This window comes from Varanus komodoensis, unplaced genomic scaffold (genome assembly GCF_004798865.1).
Source record: "Varanus komodoensis strain SLA01 unplaced genomic scaffold, ASM479886v1 scaffold29_1, whole genome shotgun sequence".
Taxonomy (NCBI): domain Eukaryota; kingdom Metazoa; phylum Chordata; class Lepidosauria; order Squamata; family Varanidae; genus Varanus; species Varanus komodoensis.
The window spans coordinates 641,226-660,507 of NW_025335759.1; the positions used below are offsets into that span (position 1 = coordinate 641,226).

A 19,282-nucleotide genomic window follows, 5' to 3' on the forward strand; every position below is an offset into this window, starting at 1 on the left:
CTTCCACCACTTCTAGATCAATCAAGTACGTTCCCGCCTACCTGTAAGTCTGAGCGAAGGGAAGCTCTCCCTTTTCCATCGTGGAGGCCAATTGGTCATTGAAACACAGTTCGGCCTCAAGGTTTACTATGACTGGAATTATTACCTAGTGGTGAAGGTCACTCCAGCCTTCCAGAACCAAATCTGTGGCCTATGTGGCAACTACAATGGGGACCCCAATGATGACTTTCTCACATCCTCAGGAGGTTTGGCCACCACTGCTGTGGGATTTGGCAAGAGCTGGAAGGTGGAAGATGGAGGTACTGCCTGTAGTCATGGCTGCCATGGCAAATGCTGGCGCTGTGCTCCAGAGCTGGTGGCCAGATACTCTGCAGAGACCTTTTGTGGCCTGATTACAAAGCACAGGGGTGGCCCCTTCTGGCTCTGCCGTTCTGTGATTGATCCGAAACCGTATCTGAATGACTGTGTGACTGATTTATGTACCTTTGAGGGCTACAAGCAGATCTTGTGCCGAGCATTGAAGACCTATGCTGATGCCTGCCAAAGAGAAGGCGTGGTGATATCTGCCTGGAGGAAACAGGCCGGCTGCCGTGAGTATTCCTGGGAATGTTTGGTGATAGGCCTTCTGTGACCTGTCCCCTGTGGATATGTGGAAGAGGTGCCATGGTGTCCCAGTTTTGGAAGGCTGTGTTCTATAAGCAAGTGACATGCAGGGAGATGGGTGCTGTAGGCAGCTGGATAGAGGTACAGTACCATGTTTAGACTTTAAAAAGAGTACCAGCTCTCTGAAAACATATATTGAGGATTTGCTGAGCATGGGGAACAAGAAGTAAGGAAAAGGATAGTGTTAAATCCTGAAGCAAGCAGGAATGTTCTCAGCACCCATCCCTGTAAAGCACACCAAGAAGCAGGAGAGAATGGTGACTCCTATGTCAGGGGTGTACCTTAGCCAATGCAATGTTATTCCCAGCATGATAGGAGCTAGACATGGTGATGAACCTATTTGGGGGATGGAGCTCACCACCAATGGCAGTTCCAGGTTTCCCTGCCAATATCCTTTATTGCTTTGCTGCCTTTCATGCATGAAGCAGTAGCGTAGAACTCAGCTGTAAGAACAGCCTTATCCTAGCTAAAATCACTGGCTAATCTACAGTAGGTCAGTGGTGACTGGTATTAATCCCGGAGCCTCCTGCATAAAAAGCACATGCTCTGCTATTAAGTCACAGTCCTTCTCATAGAGTGACCAGCCAAGGTGACAGGATTGCAACAAGAGGTAGGAACATGCAGTGCTAACAAGAACACCCCAACTCTTAGCACAGACTGGCTAAATCCTACCAACTTTTGAGCAGATCCTATCAGTATTTGTAGTACAGAATGCTGTGGATAGATAAAGCAGAACACTTTCTTCTGGGTGAGCTCATTCAACAGACAAGGAACCATTGGAGGCTGGTGGTGGGTATATTCACTGTTTGTCTGCCACTGTTTAATGGCATTGTCTGTGGTTCCCAACACTATGCCATATCCCCAAAATCATTTCAGCAACATGGATGGCTGCTTAACAATTCAGGCTAGAATCTAGAGTGGATGCACTGCTCCACCAAAATTGGAATCATCGGCCTTTTCACTCTAGCAAGTTTCAACAGATTCAGAACAAATTATGAAAAGTAAACAAGTTTTGGATTTCTCTTCTTTGAAGAGGTCTCTAGCATGTTATAACCCTGATGAACAAAATACAAATTGAAATACAAGAACCCCGCATTACATACCTACAGCCAGTTCCATGCATTTTGTCATGAAAAATTTAGAAGTCAGTGGCAATAATGATACCTAGTGCCGAGTAAGTATGGAATCACAGCTGCCAACTATATTAAATGCAAATGCCTGTCAAGGAGCCCTGGAAAATTGAGGACTTTTCACCAGAGATGTCTAGCAAAGGATCCCTCATCAAACTACAGTTCTCAAAATGTTTTAAGACTGCCCACATAACCATTAAATCAGGCATTGACTTGTTTACATTCGTAGTAAAGCTGTATCCTTAAAATCACAGGTATCAGAAGAGACTATGCATCTTTCTCGGGGATGGTAGAATTTGTCAAGATCAGTTTGGCTTGAATTCTAATTTTCCCAGCTATATGCTCATTTTAGCCCATTTTCACATCAGTTTGAGAATTCGGCAAACAAGAGTGTGCATGAAAAATAGGATTAGGTTTAGGGTTAGGGTTTATTTTCATTTTTTACAAAGTTTTCACTACAAGTGAATTTTCTTTCACACTTTTCCTGGTGTGCACACTTTTTGCAAGGCGTTCTTCACAAATCTGATATGCTCTGTACATAGCTTCACCCATTAAACAAGTTTGCATGCACTTTTCATTAGCACATCAATTTTTGTGCATACTTTATGGATGTAGGAGAATTTCATTTCAAGTTTGCTAATCACTCAAACATTCCATTCCATTTCTGTAATCCTGAACATGACAAGAGCATGTGTTCTCTGACAATGTTTGCAAATTTGCAAATGTGTGAATTTTTGAATATTTCTGGATGTCCACTTTCTCATTCAGGAAATATGCACTTTGATAATGCAGAACTTTAGAAACATGCACCTGCTGAGAAATATGCACTTCCCCCTTTAAATTACATGAAAAAGAGACCGTATGTGCAAACAAAAGTGAAACAGAGCTGAAGAATTTCAGTGCACTCCATCATGCCTGGCTCTCTTATCCCTACACATTTGTTGAGACGCAAACAACATAACAAAATTCTGAAGTGTGGATTTGAGCACAGAAGTGCATTCAGAACGTTTGCCTGAAAATGTAGACCAAGTAAATCCCTCCTCCATGCTTTCTCTTTGCATCCAGACTTAGATGTGTATTTCATGAACAGAGCCTGCTGGGGCAGGGGGTCAGACTAGATGGCCAAGAAGACCCCTTCCGACTCACTCTGTTTCTATGCTTCTAACCCAGTGTGACATACATTTTGGTGCAAATGCTTCCATAGTCTGCATGAACCACCTTAGAACCATGGTTGTTCTCATCATTGATGATCCTTTGTTTAATTCCTTCTAAAAGACAACATATAGCTCCTGAAAAATTAGTGAATAATTCAGCTCACAACATCCAAGTGTGGTATGAGCATTGCTATAAGGCAAAGTTTTGTGTATGCACAGTGACTCCTGCTGATTGCCCCCCACCCCTTTGCTTTCCTATGTTTGCAGCCTTGACTTGCCCAGACTACAGCCAGTATGTGGCCTGTGGCTCAGCCTGTCCCGCCACCTGCACCAACCCTGATGCGCCAAAGAAGTGCCACCTGCCCTGCATGGAGACCTGCCAGTGCAAGCCAGGCTATGTGCTGGATGCCGGCAGGTGCATCCCCAAGAGCCGATGTGGCTGCAACTTCCACGGTCAGCTCTATGCACCCAATGAGCGGTTCTGGGGCGACAACCAATGTCATCAGCAATGCTTGTGCAGGGCACAAGACAGGAAAGTGGTCTGCCACAGCGCCCGTTGCAGTGAGGTGGAGGGGTGCCATGTGGTCAATGGCATGAGGAAGTGCTATCCCACTGTCTATGGGACTTGCACTGCCCTGGGCCAGTTACATTACATCACCTTTGATGGGCTGCGCTTTGACTTCTATGGAACCTGTGTTTATCGCCTGGCTGAACTCTGCCACAGGTCAGCAAACCTAACTCAGTTCCACGTCCTTGTTCAGCAAGAGAGGCAGGGACTCAAGGTCCCTTCTGCTGCCAAAGCCACTGAGATCAAGGTCTATGGGATGACTGTCACAATCAGCCGTAGCCAAGTCTTGGTGAGTACACCTTAACCGTTTCTGCCTTTCTTCTCCTATACATCTTGGGTTCGCTCAATCCTTCAAACATTGTATCAGAGGGCTTTGTTCTTCTGTGAGGACAGAACAAACAAGGCATAAAGTTGATGAACAATGATGCATTGACTAGGAGTTCTCCATGTTCTTTCAACTTTGGAGAAGACCACTTGTAGCCAGATGTTCTCCCATGATCCCTCACCATTGGCTGAATCTTTAAAGTTCTCACACCTTCTGCTGTTACCCTGTTTGGTCTCTGAAGTGAGGTTCTTTTCTCCTGGGGACAGGAATTGGGTAGTGCAGTGGCAGAAGAAACTGAAACTGGTTAAAATGAGTATTTCAAAATGAAATGCTTGAAAAGGTACAGTTGGAGTGGTCATTTCAATGTATCATCAGAAAAGAGGACTCCAATATACATAAAATGTGCACAGGTTCATATACATGTATAGATACAAATTTAGAAATGATTGCTATAATTTAAAAGAAGACATAGCACAAATAACTATGGTACAAAAGACTGGAGCCAGGATATTCCTGTGCTTACCTGCCCAGTCTGCTGTCCAGGTCTTAAGAGTAGTTGGGAAACTCCCAAGTCCAGACCACTGTCACTTCTTGGGGTTCTTGGGGTGCAGTCCTATGTAGCTGGCCATGACCTGCTGAACTCAGTTAGAGGCATCCAGTTGAGTGTAAGAGGAGCAGAGGAAAGAGGAGTGCCTTTACCTTCTCCTCGCCTTCAAAAACATTTAAATGGCCTATTCAGCCATCAAAATGTTGCCTCCCACCTCAGGGGGAGGAGGGGCTGAGGCACTCTCCATCCCCCAGAATGCCTTCCCCTAGCATCAGCCTTTGTCTTCAGGGCCTCAGCCAGCATAGAAAGAACCGCACAAGCTAAGAGGCTGGAGGGGGTCCTCTTAAGGTGCGACCACAAAAGAATTGCCAAGGTCTCCATGGGTCTCCACCTCTGGCTGCCCAGACAGTGTCTTCTGGCCTTGTATCCTTTGTCTATAAAGTGGACTTGAACCAGGCAGCCCATCAAACAAAGGAAGACAGTCCTCTGCACAGAAGGGCACATGGCCACCCTAGGCCCAATCCATTTGTGGAGAGAATAGCTTTGCACTCACCCCACTCTGGTTTCTTCAGCATGTGGGGCAATCAAGGTCCATGTTCCCTCAGAACTGCATTCCCAAGGAAAGGTCTGTTTCACGCCAAGGTTCTAAATGATTTCTCTCTTCCCACTCGTTTCCCAGCTGAATGGCCTACTGATCAACTTGCCCTACAACATTGAATACGACAAGGTCTCCCTCTACCGCCAGGGCTGGGATATTGTCCTCACTACTGATTTTGGTTTAACAGTCACCTTTGATGGGAAGAACAATATTCGTCTCACGGTGCCAGGCACCTACAGGGGTTACCTGTGTGGCTTGTGTGGTAACTACAACGGGTGGGCAGATGATGACATGCTGCAACAAAATGGGATGCCAGCCACTAATCCAGGAGAGTTTGGCAGAAGCTGGAAGGTGCGAGATATTCCAGGTTGTGTTGAGAAGGAGAAGAAGGCCTGCCATGACCTCGTGACTGTGGAGCGTGTACAGAGCACCAGCAAGGAATGTGGCATCCTCCTGGACAAGCATGGCCCCTTTAAGATGTGTCACAGAATGGTGCCACCTCAGTCATACTTCAAAGACTGTGTCTTTGACTATTGCTCCAACAGAGGCAACAAGAATGTCATCTGTCACATTCTGTCATCCTATGTTGCAGCCTGCCAAACAGCTGGGATACACATCTATGAATGGAGATCCACGAATTTGTGCAGTAAGTCCACAAGCAAGACGTGTTACTCTTCACACTTCACTGATGGAGTGGGAAAGAGGCAGGGTTTGAGAACAGCAGCCCCGGGGAAAACCTCACCATCAGTCCCAATTCACCTTTCCGGAGTTCTGCAGAAGACCATGCCTCCTTGTTTTCCCCCCATCCTCTTTCCTCCAACCATTGCTGGTTTGGTGGTTCCTGACTTTTGTGCAAGGTCTCTCCTCTTGCAGTACTCTTCATTAGACTTAGCCACTGCCAGTAAGAGTTTCACATGAGAATATGCTGATACATTTGCCCTTAAAGATGGAAGTGGCCCACAACTGGTTTTATCTGGCTGAACCTAGAGGTTCCAGTTATTAATCTGGCTACAGCATTCTGCATGCCTTCAATCCTACCCATCACTCAAATGCAGCCACTGGAAGCTTCTCTGAAAGGCATTTGAACCTCAGGCTGAAGGAGGTTCTGCACCTCTGGTTTTGATTCAGGAGACTAACATCATTGGGCTAGAGGGTGTAATTGGTATATAAGATGGAAAGTAGAAAATCAACCCTGACTGCTCTTTAGAAGGCCAGATACTAAAGATGAAACTCAAATACTTTGGCCACCTAATGAAAAGGAACAGCTCACCGGAGAAGACCCTGATGCTGGAAATGATTGACAACAAAAGGAGAAAGGGACAGCAGAGGCTGAGGTGGGCAGATAAGAGTCACTGGGGTGGTGGGTGTGGGCTTAGGTGAACTCCAGGGGCTGGTGGGGGACAGGAGAGCCTGGACGAATGTTGTTCATTGGGTCATGATGGGTCGGGCATGGCTCTGCAACTAACAAAGAAAGATGGAATGTAGCTCACCTGTGTCACTGATGCCTCTCTCCGTCTCTCCAGTGCCTGACTGCCCAGCAAACAGCCACTATAAAGTCTGTGCCAGTGATTGCCCCATGACGTGCCGCAGCCTCTTTAACCCAGTGCTCTGCACAGCAAAGTGCCGTGAGGGTTGTGAATGCAATGAGGGTTTCGTTTTGAGTGGAGACCAGTGTGTCCCCATCTCCCAGTGTGGCTGTGTCCATCAAGGCTTCTACTACAAGGCTGGTGAATCTTTCTATCTCAATGGATTTTGCAAGGAGAGATGTGTCTGCCAAGTTGGTGGTATCATGGAGTGCCACCGTTCCTCCTGTGGCCCTCATGAGGAGTGTCGTCTGATCGATGGTGTCCAGACATGCCATGGGGTTGCCTCCAGGAGGAGCGGGACATGCCACGTGTCTGGCGACCCCCACTACCTCACCTTTGATGGTTCCAAATTTGACATCCAGAGCAATTGCACCTACATCCTCGCTAGAAGCTGCACACTCAAGAGCTCTGTTCCTTCCTTCTCGGTCCATGTGGAGAATGAGAGGCGGTCCAGGGGCAAGGTCTCTGTAACGAAGGTTGTGTCTGTCATCGCTTTCCAAAACACCATCTCCATCTTGCGGGAAAAGAGAGGCTTCATCTTGGTAAGGCTTTGGGAATTGGAGTGGTAATGATGGGAAACATGGCACTGCTGGGAGGACATGGGCTGTTAAATAAATAGAGAAAAGGGATGCAGCAGCCAGGTGGGTGGGTATGAAAGAAACATAGCTGGGATAGTGATATGGTCAGATGAACACTGATAGATGGCTGGAGAGGACAAGAGTGTCATGAGCATGTCATTAACCTTTTCTCTTTCCAAGCAGATCTAGACTGAGGCCTTTTAAAATAAGCCAGATGGGGGTTGGTTTGTGACACAGGGTGCTTCGTAAGAAGCTTGTTCTCAAGTACCACCAATGTTACATTCCCTTCAATTTGTGGAAGCAGCCCTTGCACAATTGAAGAGTTGATTCCAAACTGAAGACACCCTTCTCCCTTCTCTTCCAAAAAGGCTTGCCTCCACCCGCAGGGAGGTTCATGCTGCTTCTGAGGCAGATAGCTGGAATATTGGACATTAGTTAATGGGACCATCCAATTGGCTTGACACTCGTTCATTCAGTTAATGAATTTACATCTCTTCTTCTCAGACCCTTCCTGTTTTACACATCTTCTCCCAAACCTGAGACAATTCTGTTTTCAGCAGCTGTCTGGCAAATCTCATCCATTAATCTTGTTACTTCTGTGCCACATTCCAATTTCTCTCTTTTTTCATCTAGATCATATACTGAGGCTGAACTTTCTATCTGAAAATGCTGTTTTGAGAGAAACAGGCCCATCTCTATGAAGGAATCTATAAAAGAAATATAAAGAGAGGTGTCTTTAAATTTGAGGGAGGTCTCATCAGAGGTGACATGGTCCATCAAGCCATCAAAATAGCCTCAGATGTATTTCAGTGCCTCAGCACAGAGAGCTAGCTTCTTCCCAGAGGGATGGCAGTATTGGCTCCAGGTGTGCTTCAGTGAGGAGATTATGCCACTATTGGGGACTGCCACTGAGAAGTCCCTCCCACTTGTTGCCACTCTCTAAGTCTCCCCAGGGTGTCCAGGTAGATTGTGCCCGAGAGAGGTGATCCATCAGGTTTTGCAGTCCCAAGTCAGGCAGTATAGCTTAAAACTAGCTCCTCGGATCTGGATCAGAAGCATTCAGGCAACTAAGACAAGCAGGCCAGAATTTATCTTACCTGTTCAGGCTTACTCGCCTGGCTGTTGTGTTTTGCCCAAGCTGCAGCTTCTGAGCTGCCTTCAAGAGCACTCTCAGGCAGAGTGCACTGCAGTAGACTAACTTAGAGAGTTTGCTTTGGGCACATCAGACCTCTTCTTCCGCCTGCCTGTTAGATTCCCACTAACTCTCCACTGTTGATGCCACAGGTAAATGGTGCAACCACCTACTTACCTTTCCGCCTGGAGAATGATGGGATGTGGGTCTACTACCATGGTGACAACATCGTGCTCCGGACAGACTTTGGCTTATTCATCTCCTTTGATCAGCTCTACCATCTAATTGTCAAAGTGCCTGACACGTACCAGGGCCAGATGTGTGGCTTGTGTGGCAATTACAATGGCAGGCCCCATGATGACTTCTTCCTTCCCACTGGCCACCCTGCCATGAGCATCCGATCCTTTGTGACTGCTTGGAAAGTGGATGGCCCCACTGCCGCCTGTGCTGAGGACTGTGCTGCTTCCGTGTGTGGGGCTTGCCAGCAGAGCCGGAAGGCCAGCTACGTGCAGAACAGCCAGTGTGGCATCCTGCAGGCACCATATGGCCCATTCAGTGCGTGTTATTCCACCATCAACCCCACAGACTTCTATAACAACTGCGTGCACGATCTCTGCAAGGCGAGAGGGAACCCTGTTATTCTGTGCAGAGCTATTCGCAGCTACGCCATTGCTTGCCAAGCTGCTGGGGTCAAGATCCAGCCCTGGAGGACAGCAACATTCTGCCGTAAGTGACCCTGCAGAACCAATCTTCCAAGGAGAGGCTGTCCATTGCCTCTGGCTACAGAGGCAAAGCAGAGGTGTCTGGGAGGGGTACTTTTGGCACAGAGATGCCCAGTGCACAAGGCAGTCTCTGGGTTGCCCCCCCTCCCCCAAGCAAGCAAAAATTAACCCTTCTGATGTCCTTGCAGTGCCTAAGCAGCAATGTTCAGCTTGAAATGGTTTTGGAAAGAAATTAGGTTTTGTTTAAGAACTAGGGAAATGGGAGGATAAAGAGGTTGCAACAGGGGGCCTTGGACCATGCCTAGCAGCCATGCACAATAATACACCCATTATGCATCCATGCATAGGGTTGATAGGGGTATCAACCCATCTATCCATATACTGGGTCCAGTGATGCAAAAGCAGCATTACAGTGAAGAGATCCCAGCCCAGTTATTTGTAAAGTTAGCATTTCTGCTGTAGCCCTAGATCAGAAATAGGCAGAGTTGCATGGGCTACCAAATTTGCTCTAGAGTGGTAAAAACATGCCACGTTGAGTTTATTCTCTAGGTACTTGACCTGACAACATCCAGGTATGTGAGGGGATGTCACATGGAGATGGGTAGAGACCTGTTCTCCCCTGCAGAGGAAGGCAGGACGTGCTCCAACGAGGCAAAGCTCAGGGAGCCAAGGCTCCATTTGGATGACAGGAAGCACTTCCTGACAGTCAGGACCCCGAGGGTGTGGAATGGGCTTCCACGGGAGGTCGTTGAGGCCCCATCGGTGCGGATGTTCAAGGATAGGCTGGATGTGCACATGGTGGGCAGGTCGTGTGTGGAGCCGGCTGGTGCCAGAGGTCAGACTAGATGGCCCAGGCCCTTCTGACTCACTCTTTGCTACGTTACTTGCACCCTTTTTCCCACTCTGTAGTGGCTTGTCAGAAAACCATCACCCTCCCCATGCTGCCTATTTCAGCAGGGGCATGGGGCACACCAGGGAGTAGGTGGCAGAAGCCCACACACATCCTGTGGCCCTCTCCAGGTCTGCAATGGCAAGGGATGAAAGAAGGATGGGAGGTCTTAAGTATAATGAGGAAAACAAGAGCCAGCAAACAGGATGGGGTCAGCCACAATGCGATTGAGCAAGAGCCTAAAAGCAAACCAAAATACCCATTGCATATAAAAATCATATATAATTGAAATAGAGTGCCAAAAATGACAACATTGGCCACTCCAGAAGACCTGGGCCAAAAATGTAACTGGAGGAGAAGGTAGCCAGGTTCCAGGGTTTTCCAAATGTCTGCAGGTGGGAGGCAGGGATTTAGGAGGTGCCTGGAAGGCTTGGAACTAGGAACCCTCAATTGTGTAGGTAGCTGTCCTATGTCAGGAACTAGCAGAACTCTAGTTAGGGGTGTTTCCATGGGTACTGAAGCAATCTCACCGGCTCTAATGACCCTGCTTATCCAGGCTGGCCATTAGCCAGAAAGGCCTACAAGCGACTTCCCACTGGGGTGGGGCGTTTTCCAGAGCAATAGCAGTCTTTCTAGATGTGATGAATACATTCTTGGATGAATGCATTCCTCGGCTCCAACCCACAACTTTGTTCCTTGTTTCAGAGTTCTCGCCTGGGCCTCAGTTTTGACCTTGGCCTCTTCCTCTTGTCTCTGATGCCCCAGTCTAACAATTGGTCCCTTCCACTATGGCTTAGCCTTGACCATGAGAGGAGGAAAAGGATCTTTCAGGGATCAATAAGCCCAAGCACAGGCACACGAAAAGGGATTTCAAGGCTCAGGAATGTCGAGTTTCAGTATTGTGAAGAGATATAGGGCTAATGTATTCCACCAGCATTTCCATTACTCATACTACTAGCAGAGTCTGAGTCATGACCTTGGTAATATTTGCTGAACTAGAAGGTCCAGTGGTCTGGTGGGGTACAAAGCAGCTTCCTAGGTATTCCTCCTCCCCATTATCCAGGCAGTAGCCGCCTCCTCTTCTCTTCCTTGCAGCTATGAAATGCCCAGCCAACAGTCACTACGAACTCTGCACCAGGGCTTGTCCAAGCAGATGCAAAGAGGCGACCACCATCACCAAGTGCCCCAACAATTGTGCCGAAGGATGCCAGTGCCGGAAGGGCTACTTCATGGCTGGGTACCACTGTGCACCCATCAGCCAATGCCGATGCTTCCACAAGGGCATGTGGTTTAAGGCAAGTGAGAGAAAGTTTATGTTGCAGGGACTTATGGATGGGATGTATGGCCATTTCATTTTTGCTCACAAAGTACACAAATGTGCCCCACTCAAAACTGAATGTGGATCAGTTTGGTACGTGTGCCAACAATGTCCACAATTTTTTGAATCTGAGCTCACCTTTGGTGCATTCTTGATTCCCAGCTGGATTTGTGCTAATTTCCTTTGAACACCCACTTGGCCCTGCTTTAGTCTATGGAGAAAAGGAGAGCAAATCTCCCACTTGATCACTCCTTGATTTGCACGGATTTCCAGTTGGTGCAGAATCAGGCATGAGGCGAATGGCGTGAAGATGGTTGGAGAGCACGCCAATCTCAAATATCACTCATTTGCATATTCCTATATCGGACTTATGAATGCAGATGTGGGGAACTATTTATGATGACCTCTGCAACATGTCTGCACATGCTGGGTGCTGCCACCAGGCAGGGTCACATCAGGGCTGCAGCCACAGCTTTGATTCATGGAGCCACGTCATCTGATTCCCATAGTGCATTCTCCCCATTGAGGAGGCTGCAGACCAAGGCACATCCCTGCTCTCTCTGATCACTTTTCTGCTTAGCACAAAGCTCATCATCCATCTGGGAAGGGGCTGTTGCATTGTTGAGAGATACAAGAGAAGCAATCATAAACCAGCAACAACTGCAATAGCCTCTTGATTTGTAGCTTTGCATTTTGCAGAGCTGATATACTTCCTGGCAGATCACTTTTCTATAAAAGCCTACTGTGCTTAATTTTCTCCCACTATTCTCCACTATTGTTCCACCGGTCTCTATTCCACACACATGCACACACACTCTAACAAGCATACACAGTGCCCCACATTGATGGCAGATCTGAGGAAGGTACAAAAAGGCAGTCAGATTTCCTGCCAATACTTCTGTTTAGTTGCTGGTTGGATTTGGTTTAGCTTTGCTTTTTGTGGGGGGAGGGTGGGCGATACAGAGTAGATGAGGGAAATGCTAATGAAATGAAAGCTGCAGCCAACTGAACAGGATCCAATTCAGGAAATTATTTTTGAAGTTCTCCTTGATAAGCAAGAATTAAGGAGGCATGAAATACAGCAACTTGCAAAGAAAATCCACTCATCCCTAGCTCTTGTTGTCATGTACTTCTCAGTTTCAAATATGATTATATGCATATTGAATCCTTTTGAGCAGTAGTGAAGTTTAGGATGGTGGTTTAGCATGTCTGAAATATCCATCCTTTTAGCCTCCAGATCATAAGATCTACAGCCCCACCACTGGGAAATCATGGTGTGACTTTACTACTGGGTCAGCAGGTATTGCCATTAAAAGGGAAAACATTGTCATTCTCATTGCGTAAAAAGAAGCAGCAAAATAACAGGGATGGATGAGGAAGGGTGAGTAAGAAGGAAAGGGAACTGAAATGGGAAAGATTCCAGAGGGATGGTCCAAACTGCAGGAAAACTGAGGCTCATATAGACTGCCCAGATCACAGGACAGAAGTGGCAGAAGGACAAGGCTGGCAGTCGTTCATCTGGGTGGGAGGAGTTTCACGCGTTTCCCACTGGGATGATCACAGAAAGAAGATAAGTTATAGCATCATTCTACCTTATAGGCTGTCAATGGTGGCACCAAAACTTGTGCCATCAAGAGTCCCAGCTTCTACCCAGCCCACTGCGCCTAACATTGTTGTGTTTTTACTGGCAGGTTGGAACGAAGGTGATCACAGCCAACTGCAGAGAGCAATGTGTCTGCCAACGCCTGGGCCGGGTGGTGTGCACGCCACTCCCATGTGCAGCTGCAGAATCCTGTGTCTTGAGTAATGGCAAGTGGAGTTGTGCTCGGCAAGAGGGTCACTGCACCATTACCCAAGGGCATATCTTTACCACCTATGATGGGGTCTCTGGAAAGGTTCCATCTGATGGCTCCTATGAGATCACAGCACTAGTCAACGCCAAGTCTAAATCTTGGTTCCGAGTGGTGGTGCAGTTGAAGAAGTGTCCCCAGTGTCCTACACCCCTTGTGGTTGCTGTCACTGTCTACTTCCACAAGCTTATTGTGCTACTGAAACAGGACAGCTCAGTCTCGGTAAGTTCCCGCCTCAATAAGCTTACCATCTGAATTTGACTGACAATTCAAAGGTGGCGTAGAATCACGTGGCCCTGGACATGCAGGTTTAGTGAGAGGGAGACTCAGGAAGGCATGCCAAGGAAGTGAGAGAAAGGCCTGCGTCAAATTTGAGAACTTTTGCATTCTTCTTCTTACACTTACTATTGCACTCCCTTTGTCTCAGCATTCACAAGGAGCCCAAGGCAGCTTATACAGTGCTCCTCTCCATTTCATCCTTGCAGTGACCCTGCAGAATAGGCTAGGGCAATTATCATTGACTGACCCAAAATCATCCAGCAGGCTTCATGGCAATGTGGGAATTGGAATCCAGATCTCCTGAGTCCCAGTCCAACACTAGCCGCTATAACAAAATGGTTCTCAGTGGAGGATCTTTGTCATGTTGAGAATAAAGAGAACAGATATTCAGAAATTCACATTCCCTAGGTTTGTCCACAATTCAGAGATGCCATGAAAGTCCTCTGATAATGTACCTTCTACACCCCTACTGTAGATAAGTAAAAAGGCAGATTAGGAAAAAGGCAGGATATAAATCGAAAAATAAATATAAATAAATAAATAAAAGTAAGCACAGAATACTTTAAGAAAAGACACCTTGTGGTATTTTTGTCACCTATGCATCTGTTCATCACACCCTTCTTCCAAAAATCTTCACACTGTTCTTGGTGTATCCGTGTGACCCATTTCCTGTTGCCTGTTATAGGTGAATGGGCATCCGGTGACTCTCCCAGCCCAACCTTCAAGGGAGGTATCAGTGAGCCAGGCCCAAGACATGATTATAGTGACCCAAGGAACAGACTTGAAGGTTCTCTACAGCACCAGAGGAGACTTGACAGTGGCTCTCAGCGGGACACTGGCCAACAAAGTATTCAGATCTTGTGGGAACTTCAACGGCAATGGTGCAGATGACCTGCGGTTGCCCAATGGCAGGATAGCTCACACCATTACAGAGGTCATCAGCCACTGGAGCGTCACAACAGCGATGCAAAATGGTAGGTGAGCGTAGAAATGTAGCTCAGATTTCTCAATGGTCTCATCTTAGTTCACAAAAGTACCTACTGAGATTAGTACATAGGCTCTGGAACAATGGACTCATGATCTCTAAAGAAATAAGTAAAAAGATATGCAAATATCTAGGTGCCCAATAGTGACCTAGAATGATCAAGACTAAGGCTGTGCACTTCTGGAAATGCCTTTCAGTTTAGGCCTGACAGAATTGCACAGTGTTTCTGTTCTAGTAAGCAATGGCGGATGGTTGTGCTCATTTTGTTTCGTTTCTGTTGCTGTTGTTTCTGTTTCTGTTTTGTTTTGTTTTGTTTTGTCTGATTCTGGAAATGTTTTGCATTTGTGGGGAGGGCTGCCATTTGCAGAATGGTAATTTGTGCAAATTGGATCTTCTTCATGGGAGATCTTGAAATGAGTACAAATGAAGATACACACACACACACACACACACACACATATATATGTGGGATCTTGCATGAGTACACAGGATCACAAGTTTGCATGTCTCCTATATAGTCCCTCAGAGGCATATCCCCCACTTGTAAATATCTTCGTCAGTTTTGTCCTCTTCACACTTTGCTTCATTTAGTCCCAATTACATTCTGTAATCGATTTCATCCTTCACTTTGTGTTTTCCTGAGTGAAGGAGGTAGGACAGGGCAGATGGGTGAACCTCTGGTCATGCACATTGCACAAGCCGGCCAATTGTTTTTAAGTACTGAGCCCATTGCAAAAATTCCAAGAATCCCTCCCAGAAATCTCCAATTAACTCACATTTCCACCCTTAAAATAAAAATGGAATCCACAGATTGGATCAACTTGCTACAGATTGAACCAACACCAGCAGGGAGAAATGGAACAAAGTATCTCAGGGCCAAACTGGGAAAATCCATCAAGATTTCAGCCCTGAAACAGAATTCTCACACATGCCTAATCAGGACTGGCAACTGGTCCTTCATTTGTTTAAGGAAATGGGTTTGTACTGTTTGCATCTATGGCAGTCTTTTTAGCATCCTGCAGTCCCATCTTCTCACCATGGGAGGCTGGTTGCAGCCCAGCCTCATTTGCAAACTCAGTGGCACAGAGGAGCTATTGAGGATTAACACTGAGGATGTTTAGGCCAAATTATTCATCTGGATGCCTAGAATTTTTGGCAATGGCTGCAGCTAATCATAGCAATACAGAACAAGCATCATTCTGAACTGTGAGCTGCTGGACCAGACCCTTTTCTGGAAGTGGGAGTCTGTACGAGCTAAGTTTAAAAGACAGAGTAAGGTGTGTCTCTCTTTGTGATGTGTTCTTAAGTTTGTATTTTCTAAGCATAGGCAGAAGAGTTTATAGGATGAGGCTACCAATCAAGTGTAAGACAAACTCCTTAAGAAGCAAGGGTGTGGAAAACTCAGGGACAGTTGAGAACCGGGACTGAATGATCCAAGAACATGTGCATGTGAAGGAGGCCTCTCCCCATAACTCAAGTGAGATTAAACTGTGCAAGGGACACTGGGAAACACAAATGCTGAACTTCCAGAAGCCCCTGGCAACCTCAAAAGGGCATTCTGATTTCAACTGACTCCGAATCCCTTTCTTATCAGGGTTTCCTATCATATGCTGAATGTGGTTCCACAGCCTTATTTGAGTGCTGAATGTGTGAAGGTCCAAAGTTCAGTTGGGCACAGAGCGATATTGCAGGGGAAGGCAGAACTTACATGCACACCCCTATCTCCTGCATAGTTGAGACCCACTCACATGCAGGTGAACCCCTTTATAATTAGGGCTGATTCCAGGGATGAAGAATACTCTGTAAGAACTTCTTGTCACTCATGTGTAATCAGTACAAGCTCTATTCAGACATTCATTTCCCCCATGTGAGTACCATTTGTGGGATTCAGACTTAGCCAAAGTTAAGGTAGACTGATTGAAATCTGCTCATTTCAGTGGGTCTGCTCAAACACCTGGGTCCAACCCAATGTCTGCACAGTGCTTGGGAACTGCTCATCCTAATGCATCAATAAATTTTAGGCAATTCTTTCCCCAAGAAGTGGTGCGGGTGGATTTGGATTGTATAATGCAGGATACTGAAGATGCCTTATTGTCTTCTTCTTTCTTCTAGCTCGTTTTAAAATCCACTCCTACTGAAGCCTAGCAACATGATTGGCCTTCAGATGCTCTCAGATATACTCTTGGGACTGTATAAGGGCAAAGACACCTTCTGCCTCACCAATTCCCAGGGAAAGGGCGGGCAGCCCATCTCCCATGTGCCACATTCCATGCAGAGCCAACAGTCACTGCCTCCCCCTAGAACAACTGTGTTACAGTCTTCCACAACCTGGAGCCCTCCAAATATTTTGGACTTTAATCCCCATAGGGCCCAGCCAGCATGCTGGGAGTGGTTGGACAAAACATCTGGAGCACATCAGGCCAAGGAAAGCTACTCTGCTCTCTCGAGACTGTATATAGCTTAGACCACTAGCTAGCACCTGATTGATAGAATTTGCCAGTTCTGTTAATATTTTACATTAGCTTAAGTCACTTATACACACTTGACTCCAAGGCACCCTATCCTGCACCTAGAGCCACCAAGTGACATGACGGTCTGGCTTGGGATAGCTGTTCCCTCGTACAGAACAAACCACCTTTCTTGGTCCAGGTGGCCTTTGAGGACAGGAACACTCAGGTTTCATTCATTGCTGTGTCTTGACCTGCACCTGAATGTGCTAGAAGAATCAATAAAAGCTTTCAGTAAAATAAAAGGGCTGCATACGTGTGAGTCCATCTTTGCAGATTCAGCAATGGGAGGCTTTGGACCCACCACTTTACTGAGGATTTGCTTCCAGATTCTTTGTGCAATTAAGATCAGCTCCCTTAGATGTTTCCCCTGACCAAGGGGTGCAGAATTCTTCCTCCGTCCTTCTGTATGTACCATCACACAGCCACAAGATGGTGATGCAGTAATTTAGCTCAAACTTATAGTTGTGCTATTGCTTATGGCTCAGGAGGGAATTCAGATAAAGTGAGGCCAAAATAATTTATTACCCATGGTTTGTTTTCTGGCCACTGCCACTGCAGAAACACTCATTCACCATGAATTCAAAGAGCTAAAGACAAAGTTTTATTGAACAGAGCAGCTTCCAACAAGAACCAAGCCTGTATTTTGAAAATGAGCAAAGCCAGCAGGGGAACTAGAAGCCAACTTCTAAGACCAAACATGATTGTAGATAATGCGTCAGACCAGCAGCATCAAGCAGCCTTTTCTGTGAAAATCCCACCAATTAGGAGAAAGCTCACAAGGATTTTCCAAGTTCTACATTTAATATATTTCCTCATCCAGACGTAAGCCCATTTCCCTTTACTGTTCGACAGCATCTATTTGGGATTTTCAGTTTCCTGGGTGATTCTTTTCTTAAACCAGACTGAGAAAGAAAAAGGGAGCAGGGGGTGAGGGGAGAGAAAATATAGCAGAACATATCAGAATCTGAACTAACTAGCACCAAACTAGACACACCAGCACTCATGTGATCAGCAACTGCATTGCTTTTTTAAAAAGGAAATTGCAGGTGCAGGTACCTGATCTACAAGGGGGTGAGTAGTGTCCTTAATCCTTTGCTCCCAACTGCAGTCCCAGTCCACATCTAGAAACCCACATCCCCTTTTTGCATTGATGGAAAAGCTTCCATTGGAGAGAATGGAATCTTTTCCGAAATGCAACTAGCAAGCACAGGACGGATGATCCATATTAGGACTGCAGTGGGGGGACAAAGGGTTATTCCCCCATGCCAGGGTCCCAAGTGGTATCACTTCCTCCTACAGTGGCAATCTACTTTTATCACCAGTTCAGCTACTGCTAAATTTTATTTCCCACCATGCCCCTGATGTGGCAACATTCTGGAGCATTATGGGAAATTAAGAGGGTAGCTAGACTCAGCTGCCCAGCACTTCCTAACATGGTGCTACTGATGCCAGGTAAGTCCACCAGAGCTTGCTGACTGAGAAAGAGGCCCAAAAGAGGACAATTTGACTGGGACCTCCATAAAACATCCATCCCTCATACGCAGGATCCTGTTTAACTGAGTGATTCATAACTGGATTAAATTGTGTAACGAATCATTGGCAAGGTGCCTACTGGGCACAAAAATCAGTGTCCAAGAAACTAACATGCAAATGTAGCACAATTTTACAAGATGCCAATAAAGAAGTCATATCAGTTTGTGTTTTTTGTCTTAGCATGAGAAAATGGTTCTCTGCGTGGTGGTCCATTTTCCCCTTCCTACATCAATAAATATCTTAAGGGTCACCCCTAAGTATAGGGAGTCGCCATCCTGGACTGATGGCGGCAGCAGGACCACTCTCGCCTTTAAAATGGCTGTGGAGCTTCTCTTTACAGCTCCCAGTCCTCCACCACCACAAATGTCCTAAGGTATGGTGCCCCATCCAGGTGAGAGAACGGCAACAACTGGGAGAAACTCAGCTGCTAATCCTGTAGTGGCACAAGAACATTTCTCAAAAAGAAATGGGGGAAAGGCGGAGGGAGAGAAGTACCTCTCTACTTCTCTTGCAATGAGATAAGCGGCCCAAATCTATTCCTTTCTCCAAATTGCACCCCTTCCTCCCCCACCTTTTGAATATTGCCCTGAAAGTTTCTGTTGGAATACCATCAAGACAACTATTCTCAGACAAAACTTCTGGGTCAGGTTTATTTTCCTATACTACATTACAGAGCAATTTGACATTTTCACACTAATGAATCATTACACTGTGCATCTTTTGTTATGCATGGAGCCTTCTGATTTTATTTTATTTTATTTTATTTTTTGATGGGGTTTGTAGGGATGGATTCTTCCAACCCTAACTTAAGGACCTTCTCTGCGATGGCACCCCAATGGTGAAATTCGCTCCCCAGAGAGGTTTGCCTGGTGCCATCACTTTATTCTTTTCTCCACCAGGCCAAAACCTTTTTAT

The 19,282-nt window shown here is 46.3% G+C and overlaps 1 protein-coding gene across 1 annotated transcript in view; it reads left to right on the forward strand.

The window, feature by feature from the left end:
- Positions 1-16,462, forward strand: part of LOC123026026 (IgGFc-binding protein-like) — a 41,142-nt gene extending 24,680 nt beyond the window's left edge. Inside the window, exons 3-11 of the mRNA XM_044435260.1 lie at positions 17-590; positions 3,215-3,804; positions 5,067-5,631; positions 6,509-7,113; positions 8,434-9,007; positions 10,988-11,187; positions 12,902-13,282; positions 14,025-14,313; positions 16,437-16,462. Coding sequence (XP_044291195.1) covers positions 17-590; positions 3,215-3,804; positions 5,067-5,631; positions 6,509-7,113; positions 8,434-9,007; positions 10,988-11,187; positions 12,902-13,282; positions 14,025-14,313; positions 16,437-16,462 — 3,804 coding nt within the window. The remainder of the gene's footprint in view (positions 1-16; positions 591-3,214; positions 3,805-5,066; positions 5,632-6,508; positions 7,114-8,433; positions 9,008-10,987; positions 11,188-12,901; positions 13,283-14,024; positions 14,314-16,436) is intronic.
- The last annotated feature ends 2,820 nt before the right edge of the window (positions 16,463-19,282 follow it).